Source organism: Saccopteryx bilineata, chromosome 3, assembly GCF_036850765.1.
Source record: "Saccopteryx bilineata isolate mSacBil1 chromosome 3, mSacBil1_pri_phased_curated, whole genome shotgun sequence".
NCBI lineage: Eukaryota > Metazoa > Chordata > Mammalia > Chiroptera > Emballonuridae > Saccopteryx > Saccopteryx bilineata.
The window spans coordinates 9,173,434-9,183,273 of NC_089492.1; the positions used below are offsets into that span (position 1 = coordinate 9,173,434).

At 50.4% G+C, this 9,840-nt stretch overlaps 1 protein-coding gene across 1 annotated transcript in view; it reads left to right on the top strand.

The window, feature by feature from the left end:
- The window catches only part of LOC136329724 (gasdermin-C-like), a 29,895-nt gene that overhangs the window by 17,457 nt on the left and 2,598 nt on the right, over nt 1–9,840 (top strand). The window contains exons 5-12 of the mRNA XM_066266386.1: nt 1,272–1,383; nt 3,214–3,261; nt 3,563–3,607; nt 4,120–4,152; nt 5,315–5,451; nt 5,758–5,887; nt 6,334–6,407; nt 7,041–7,635. Of these exons, the coding sequence (XP_066122483.1) occupies nt 1,272–1,383; nt 3,214–3,261; nt 3,563–3,607; nt 4,120–4,152; nt 5,315–5,451; nt 5,758–5,887; nt 6,334–6,407; nt 7,041–7,635 (1,174 nt within the window). The remainder of the gene's footprint in view (nt 1–1,271; nt 1,384–3,213; nt 3,262–3,562; nt 3,608–4,119; nt 4,153–5,314; nt 5,452–5,757; nt 5,888–6,333; nt 6,408–7,040; nt 7,636–9,840) is intronic.

Sequence of the window (9,840 nt, forward strand, 5' to 3'; positions counted from 1 at the left end):
GTTAATTTGCCTGCTATTCTCTCACTGAATGGCTTCCTGGCCTTCACTTTGAAATATAACGAAAAGTTTACCTTCACAAAAATGTCTGGGAAAGCTTGCATTGGGGAGGAATCTGACCATTAGGGGTGTTTAAATCAGAACAGTTGTTTGTAAAAGCCAAGTCACAGACTCAGGTTTCAGCTGTTCCTAGGAGGTTCCTGACCTCTTGGTTGTATTCAGAATTTACCAAGGACACCAAAGCTGTTCTACATCAAAGAACGTATGTTTCTGCAGCGGAATTTCCCTCCTCCTACTCCTCATTATGTTAGTGACCAAGGCCACAAACCTCAATATGCTAACCTAAGCTTACCCAGGTACAAGGACCCCATGCAGGCAAATGCTTACAACAACCCCTATATCTAATGCTCACTCTGGCAGCTCGGGGCTGACACCTGTTTGTTGGCCTCAGCCGCTTGCATGCTCCCATCCAGGTGCTTTTAAAATAAACTTTCCCTTTGGAACACACCAGACTCGTGTTTTTGGTTCATCCTGCGGTTTCTGCCTTTCACTATGTTCCATGTGAGTCTGATTCTCAGCTGGCTCTGTCTCTTCAAACAGTTGTTTGTGGTTTTTGAATATGCCTTGTAATGTCTTTTGTTGAAAACTGAACACAATATACGTGATAAAAGGAACTCTGGTAAAGCAGCCTTCGGTGACTGGGTGGTACAATGCATGAGGAGAGAAGTATTCTGTAGTCTCTTGAATGGGTCCCAGTTTTTATTGTTGTTGTGGAAGTAGATTTATTTATTTATTTATTTATTCATTTATTTATTTATTATTGTGAGCCAGTGCCTCTGGGCTGTGAACTCATCAGAGCCTCTCAGTATCTCTCCCACCTTGGATAGGACAGGACGGTGAGAGGAACAAGGGCTGGATGTGTCCCTGGTCCTGCATGAGGGTAGAACAGGCTGGAGTGGGCGTTTCCCTTTTATCTATTGCCTCTGCTCTTATAATGTGTAGGAAAGTGGAACCCACATCATCAAAAAGGAAAATGGATATAGATATACTTGAGTCTACTAAAATCAAATGATTGCAATATCAACATGAAATTGAGGAACATGAAGGTAAATACTGGATGAAACAAGGGAAAAGCACAAGAATAAGAAATCAGGACCCGGTGGGGGGGGGGTGAGGAAAGGGGCTGCTGACTCTTTTTCTCATGACTTTCCTGGTGTGTTTAATTTCTGAAACCACATGCATGTATGACGGTGTTACCTGGTTTCTGTCCCCAGGGTGAAGGACAGGGCAGTGGTCGCCAAGTGAGAGAGAAGAAGCTGACGGTGCCACAAGGCTCGGTGGTGGCTTACAAGAGGAAGCGGCTGATGTTCAAGGGGAAAGGCTGGAGTGCGTAGAGCCTGGAACACGCAGGTGGGGGCTGGGTCTGCTTCCCCTGAGGGGGAAAGGAGAAGGAAGGACCATCATCGGGCAACCTGGGTTCTCCACCTGCTCAGAGAGAGAAGCAGCATTTCTCAGCTGTCCAGGGCACACATATCCCACCACCACTGCCACCTCCAAGGAGGATCCCACTGAAATATTGTCTGGGGAGCTAAAGAGATGGTGTCCTCCATGGAGTGGGAGAAAAGGGGTACCTAACGCAGGGGTGTCCACAGCACTCGGGAAAGTGTGATCATAATCCCAGTTATGTCTATTTAAGGTTCCAGCCATGTCTATTTAAGGTCCCAGCCATGTCTATTTAAGGTCCCACCACTGTCAGCAGCTCACCTGGGACAGCCAGAGAGCCCTCCCTGATTACCCATAATCCCCTGGTAAAGCCCATGAAATATCAGCACAACCATGAACAAAACCATGGATGCTCTAACCATGTACAACAGAACTGTATGTCATTTCCCTATTTCATTAGCCTCAAAATGCACAGTTCCCCAAACACACACACACTTTTGGGGTATAACTCCACAAGGGGGAATCAGTAGCATCAAATAGCAACTTCACACCGGCTGAAGAGTGGGTGCTGCGAACACAATCAGCTCAGGGTCCCCCCGCAGAATTGTTGAGACACACACACACACACACACACACACACACACACACACTAACATCCTCTCTAGAGAATCCTCAATGCAACATCTGGTCCATGGAGGGTCTTTTTGTCAATGACTTTCTGCCAGTGACAGTAGATAGAATGTGGCTGAACTGTCCAATCAGGTGGCTCAACTCAGTCTTCAAGTATGTTTTATACATGTTGACAGGTGATAACAAAATGGAATTAGACCATTCAGCAGTGCCTACAAGTCATGCTCTGACCACTAGGGGGCGCGTGGGCTTGTCTGTTTCCACAATTCAGACCTAAGGGGGACTGGAAGGAACCTTACAAAGAGGGGTCCAGTGCAGTAAACGGTTGTCAGGCAAAGTGGCTGAGCCACATCCACCTTCACCCTGTCTTGGGTCCTTCCCATGACCTGACCACAGTGTCAGGTCTCTGCCATCTCATCACCCCTCACCCAAGTGTCCTCTTCCCACAGTCTGTCCCCTGACAGCCCACTTCCATAGAGAATCTTCTACACCCTGCTCACTTCCTTGTAGCATCCACACCTGACCCACTGCAGGCCGTCCTCCAGGGAATTTCCTCCACGTGGTCATCATCAAGCACACCTGACCACGCCCTCCTTGGAGCTCCTCCCCCTGGACACTGCAGCACCGTGATGGATGGGGTCTCCTTCTATGGGGCTGCTTCCACTCTGTCTCCTTCCTTCATGGCTCCTGTCCCGTCACACACTTAGATCTGATATTAGCCAAGTTTCAGAACCCTGAACTTTCTCTACGTGAAATGTGAGATCGCCCAGGGAGAGGGCAGGACTGGGAGCAGACACGGGAGGGCGGGGCCTCCAGCAGGTGAGACAAAGGGCAGCAGGAAGGACCCATGTCCTTCCCTGGTGAGGGCAGCTCTGCAGTGAGGGATTAGAGAGCATCACTGTCACCCCAGGGGCTTATTTAAAACGCAGGTTCTAGCTTCCTATTCAGGAGCCCGATTCAGAAGTCATGGAGCGAGGTCAGGGGTTCTGGGTTCCACAAACATCCCATTTAATTCTAATTCAAGGGGTCCCCAGGACACCCGGAGAGAAGCTGCCACACCTGGCCTGAGGTAGAAAGTCTAAATGCTGTAGGTGGGACCTGCAGGGATAGTGGTTTCTGCTGACCTGGCATTTTCCAACCCAGGAATTCTTCACTTCGCAAAGGATGATGGGAGGAAAACCTTTCCCGGAGGTGAGCTGTGCAGGGTCTCTGCTTAGACCTCACGCCCCGTGATCCCCTGACCCCCTCGCACACCCATGAACACGGTGCTGGGGCCTCAGCCCAGGTAAACCTTCCCCAGCCGGGCTCCTCCAGCCTGTCCTCCTCTCCCCTGCTGTGACCAGACAGGGGCCCTGGGCACAGGGAAAGCCACAGTCTGTCTGAGTCCTGGGGTAGGAGTGTGTGTGTGTGTGTGTGTGTGTGTGTGTGTGTGTGTGTGTTGGGGGTCGGGAGAATGAACCGTTTGAAGAATCTTTTCTGTTTCTCTTTGCAGAGATACTAGAACTTGGACTCGTGTGTATGACAGAGGACATTTCAGGTCAGGAAAGTGGGATGTAATCCCCACATGGTCCCATTATGCACACTGAACCCGTGATTGCCTTTGCTGTCCTCACTTGAGCCCCTGGGCTCCGACCCCATGGGCAAAGGGTGGTGATGGATGGAGACGTGGAGGTTGGAGTGTAGGAGCAGAACGTAGAGAAACGGATCCTTACAGACTCCCTCTGGGTGGGGAATTTCATTTCTCTCCTCGGCCACAAAGGACTGTCCACCCACCAAGACCTGTGTTTGCTGGGATTGGGGGCTCCTAACTGTACTTATCAGGGGAGCAGGGCAGAGTGCCCCTGCCTTTCCCACCAGCCCCAGGTCCTGGCCACAGCTCCTGAGGGACGGGAAGGTCAGGAAGGGTCAGGAAGGCGGAGGGAGGGACCAGACGGAGCAGAAGAGGTTAAGCAGGAGGGAGGAGGCCAAGGAGGGCGAACACCCGGAAAGGTCAGTAAGGGAAATGTGGGGCTGACGAAGGGAGATGCCAGCTTGCCTTTCTCTTTCCAGAGGAAACAGAGGAAGTCTTTTGTGTTCCAAAAGGTGAATGTTTCCTGACAGGGACCCTGGGCTGCTGGGGCGTTGCGGGGGAGGGCGTGGGCAAACAGCAAAGCTCAGAACCCAGATGGGAGGTTTCGAAGCTTCTCAGAACACTGAACTTTCCTTCCGCTGTTACACTTTGCTCAGTCCCATGTTTCATTCATTCATTCATTCATTTTTAGGGTCTTAGAAAAAATCTTTATTGAGGACTCATTGGGCATCAGACCTTATTCTGAGAACTGGGGTTAGGATAGTGACCAAGCTGAAAGGCCTGTCCAACTGGGCTCCCCTTCTAATGACTTCAGACTGTCAAAATATCACCTTGAGGCCACTTCCAGTGTCCTAGCAGAACCAGAGAGCTCTCAACATCGAATGTTTTAGTTACTTCTTAATAGACACTGAAGATATAGGCACCATTGCATGTCCTATCAAGCTTTTTATATTCTTAAATTTATATAACTGTTTTCATAGCCTCATGTTCTAGTCCAGGGGTCCCCAAACTTTTTACACAGGGGGCCAGTTGGAGGGGGCCTCAGACCATTGGAGGGCCAGACTATAAAAAAAACTATGAACAAATCCCTATGCACACTGCACATATCTTATTTTAAAGTAAAAAAACAAAACGAGAACAAATACAATATTTAAAATAAAGAACAAGTAAATTTAAATCAACAAACTGACCAGTATTTCAATGGGAACTATGCTCCTCTCACTGACCACCAATGAAAGAGGTGCCTCTTCTGGAAGAGCGGTGGGGACCGGATAAATGGCCTTAGGGGGCCGCATGCGGCCCACGGGCCGTAGTTTGGGGACCCCTGCTCTAGTCTATGCTGCACTCCCCAGCATTCTCACCTCTGCCGTCCCATAGAGTCCGTAGTGTCTCAGACGTGTCTCAGAAATGAGCACCTGCTCGGTTTCTCCCTCTTCCTGTGAGCCCTTCCCAGAGCCCCCTCTCTCCTCCTGCACCCCCCTCCACTCACTCAGCTGAGATGTTCCATCTCTCCAGCCAATCATGACAGCTCCACCCCAGAGCTGCAACGTGACTTCCGCAGAGATGCTTTGGTCAGCGGCTTAAAGAGAACAGGTATTTTGCTCTTTTTGGGAAAGAAATGTTCTAATCCAAAGTTTTCTCTACTTTCTGGTTGGCATTGATGCCCGAGGGCAGAGTTCAAGGACCTACAGGAGGATGTTTTAATGAGAATAAGAGAGGCACAGCTCTCAAAGAATACTCAGGACATTGTGTTCGCCAATATCCGGGCCATGCTTGGGAACCGGGAGGCTCTTCAGGACCTTATGGACATGGTGAGGGGTCCCACTGCCACCTGAGGCTGATCAAAGTTGTAAATGGGGGGTGTTATGGAGATCTGGCTGCCAGGATGTATGGGGAAGAGAAGATGGAGTCACCTTAAGGGGGTGACAGATGTCTGAGATCAAAGACTACGTCCCTATGTCCTATGACCAAGGTGGAGAGTGGCCCCTACAGACTGAGGGTGTTCTGTATCCCCTGTGCAGAGAGCCATAGTCCCCCCACTCCTTTGTTAATGACTTACAGACACAGAATTACAAGATGTTATTATTATCATTATTAATAACACCCATGTCCCTTAGCTTGAAGAGGACTCCTTGGGTGATTTGAGTGGCCCTGGTGGCACCATCCTAAATGAACTGCAAAATGACTCAAAATGTCATTATATTTTCTCCGAGGACCTCATCCTTTACCTGCTTGAAGCCATAATGGGTGAGTATGATCTGGAGGAAGAATGGGGGAGTCATATGCTTTGTCCCCCAGAGCCCCAGAAAGGGTGGCATTAGATGCCACCTACGTAAACCCTTCAAACACTGTGACCTTTCACTCTCACAGCACACTCCTGTCCCAGGTCAGGAGGGCTCAGGGGACAAACTTGCCATGTGACCCAGACCTAAGACCTGAGGAGACTGTCCCAGCTCCCAGCAGCGTACCACTGGGGTGATGCACCCAGGCTGCGGCCCAGGACCCACCCTCTGCCCGTGCTCTGTGGCGTCCTGGGCACCATCCCAGGAGCAGGAGGACTTCCAGGGCAGGAACTGGGCCTTCAAGTCTCTCGCATTGTATTCCTGTGCCTTGGAGTTTGCCTCTTAAGGGTCTCTCAGTTCGTGTAGGGAGAGGATATCTGAGTCTTTTCCCAAATGTCCCCCTGTCCCCAGTGCTGAGTGACATCCAACATGGTCTGCTGGCCTATTCCATGGAGAAGGAGATCCTCTCCCAGCAGCGGGACCTGGTGAGATTCCCCAGGGCAGCGTCCCAGGAAGACGGGGAGGGAACCAGAGGGAAGAGTGATTCTGAGAGAAGCGGGAGGACTGAGGTGTCTGCTGGGAGGGAGCCGAGACCCCCGTGGCCCCGGGAAATCGGGGCTGCGTCTCCCTCTAGAGCCGGCCAGTGCGCATGCGTCTACCTTGGGAAGGTCTGAGTTTTCATGGTGACCCCTGCAGACGACGCTACGTTCAGGCCTAAAATAGCTGTGTGAGAATACAGGTTTGGGGACTCATGGAATATGAGTTGTAGTCCTGTTCTATTCACATGGTTACCATGTGCAAATTACATGTACTCGCTCTCCAGGCATGAATATCTAAGTACACGTGTACGTATAGACATATGTGTATACATGAGAGTACACGTATACAACTTCAAACAAAGGTAAATGTTCGTGTCACTATCTAGTGGCTGAGGGAACAGTGCTCAAGGGTTTCCAGTAACGTGTTCGTGTCACACTGATCCCAAGGCAGGACCAGGACGTGACTCCAAAGCTCCTGCCCCTGTAGTGTCCCTGCATGACCCCTGGCTCTTGGGACCGAAGGTTCTCTCTTCCTGACCTCAGAGACTGACCTGTCACATGTGTCACTGTTTCTTCAAGGTGCGGAGCATCCTGGAGCCCAACTTCCTATGCTCTGGGAGCGTCCCCTTCACCCTCAACCCCGAGCTCCTGGCCCCGCTCCAGGGGGAGAGTTTGTCCATCACCTATGGCCTGCTGGCCGAGTTTGGCCTGAAGATGGAGCTGAACAGCCCCATGTCAGCCTGGGAGCCGGAAGCCAAGGAGCCCCTGTGCGCCCTGTATGGGGCCCTCTGCATTCTGCAGCATCTGGCTGAGGCCTCAGCGCCCCCGAAGCTGGAAACGGGGAGGCAGTCAAACAGACTCCTGCATGTGCCCGACCAGGATCCACCTGGCATGCCCACCAGGGGGCGATGCTCTGCCCCTCTGGGGCGTCGCTCTGTTGCATCCAGAGCCAGTCCAGCGCCTGAGACAGAGGCCACAGAGCCATCCCCAGCGCCCAGGCCATCTTTGCTCCAATGGAGCCTCGCTGCGGGAGGGGAAGAGAGAGACAGAGAGGAAGGAGAGGGGGAGGGGTGGAGAAGCAAATGGGCACCTCTCCTGTGTGCCCTGGCCTGGAATCAAACCTGGGACTTCTGCATGCCAGGCCGACGCTCTACCGTCGAGCCTACCAGCCAGGGTGTATTTCATCTCTTGAATGAAGGAAAACATACAGATTTATTTTAAAACCACTGCATAGATGTCTGTCTTTGTTTTATCCATCATGAATCCCTCAGGTTGCAAAAGCAGGTCTTTGTGCGCACATATTCCCTTACTCATTTGTGCAGTATCTGTCCTTTCGTTCATTCATTCATTTACTCATTCATACAACAAATACTTTCCAAGCACCCACTACTTGCCCAGAATCCCAGCACTGAAACACCCCTCTCTGTTTCTTCACTGGGACTCTGGAAAGAGTGAAAGATCCTTACAGCTTCCTTGAGACTTTGTACGGCTTTGTCCCAGAGTAACAAGGAGATCACCTCTAAGGTGTGTAAGGCTGCACTGCACCCAGTCACACAGTGAGGGAGCAAGTGTACTTGATTCAAGTGCATGTAAGTCCCCTTTTATTTTGGAAATTCCTTTGCTTTTATAATGGTTGCCTAGCAACCAGAGTTTTGCTCAGTTCACACCAGGAGTGTTGGAGCAGAATTGCTGAAAAACATTAAAATCCACTGGTTTTCCCAAGCAGCAGAGAAACAGCTGGAAGTTGAGCCTTGATGGCCACCGGTGTTGGGGGGCGGTATCCAGGTGGGAAGACCCCGGGGGAGCCGTGTTAGCCTGGGGTGGGGGAGGGATGAGCACACATGGCCCCCATTTCTCCTTGTAGACAGGAGAGTGACAGGGTTCACACCTAAGTAAGGATAACGTTTGTTTCCACAGTGTCCTTGCCACGTGCTCCAGCAGCACGCAGTTGGGACGAAGTGACGTAGGGAGTGGAACGCAGCTTGTTTTCTGGTGATTCCCTCACACATGTGAGCAGTCCAGTGTCATGATTAGAAACTGTACTTTCTGGTGGTGTTGGTACATAGATAATTCAAATCCAGCTGCTACCCCAAGTGTGCCCAAGCCCAAAACAATAGAATCTGATTAGAAGAACCTTTTTAATATGTTCTGAAATAATAAATTAAATCTAGGAAAACCTTCCTGAGCACATGCTCTGTGAAAGGTCCTGGATTAAGTGCTACTGACGTGCAAGAAACAATGAGTTTACCCTGTCCCTCTTCACTCAATCAATAAATATTTATAAAGGGTGCAGTTTGCCGGGTACTCAGCTAGACACTGCGGAGTAAACATACTGTAAATAAAACTGATACATCCCAGTTCTCATAGCATCCCCTTCTTTGGGGCTCATGAGAACAAGGAAGAGAGAAATCTCACACAGTCTCCCAGGGACGGGGAAGGGAGACGGCACCCTGATAGGTGGGTGAGGATTTGGACAGCCAGGCAGGACCCCCAGAGCCTCCGGAACCCTCATTTATGGGAGCTTCCTGTTGTGCGATCTGCGATGTGTGGATTCTTACGTAAGGGACTGGTCAAGTGGCCTTAGCAGCTCAAGGAGTGCCACTGGGCCACAGGAGCTGAAACAAGAGCAAAAGTCTCCCCACTGCTGGCTGTGATTGTGTCATGAAAACTTCACCAGTTTCCAAGTCCCTCCCTCTCAGTCAGGGAGGGCCGTGCAATTTCTCACTGTGCTTCCAAACTGCCATTTCCTAACAGGGCAGGGCCCCAGGGGGGAGTCACTGAAGGCTTGTGACACGGGGGTGGGGAGAAGACATGACCAGAGGGGTCTCTAACATAAATTTACCGGCAGGAAATAAATAGAGTTCACTGCAGCAGGAAAGAACTCTATTCCATTGCAAAGGAATAGAATTAAAAGACTTGCTCAACAGATGTGTTACATACACTACCATCTATTATCTATCTATCTATCTATCTATCTATCTATCTATCTATCTATCTATCTATCTACCTATCTACCTATCCCCATAGTACTGTCCCCATCGAGAGCTAAGTCTGTGGACTCAGGGCTCTGTCTTACTAACCTCCATATCCCCAGCCCTAGAATGGAGATATTGTGTAGAAAATGTGGATGAAACCCAGAGACTGTAGCCGGCTGACTGGCTGGCTCAGGGAGGGGAAGGCTCAGAGAAGAGAGACTTATTCTGTAAAAGAAAAAGGGGAAGGAATGTGGGAGAGAGCAGAAATCGAAAGCAACAGGCAGAAATTTATAAGAACTTGGAGGGAAGGGGGAAGGGAGACAGAGAAGCAGAAGTGAGTCAGGGAGGGTCAAGGAGGGTTCAGAGAAGAGGTCTCCATGGAAACCAGTGAACAAGGCTAACCT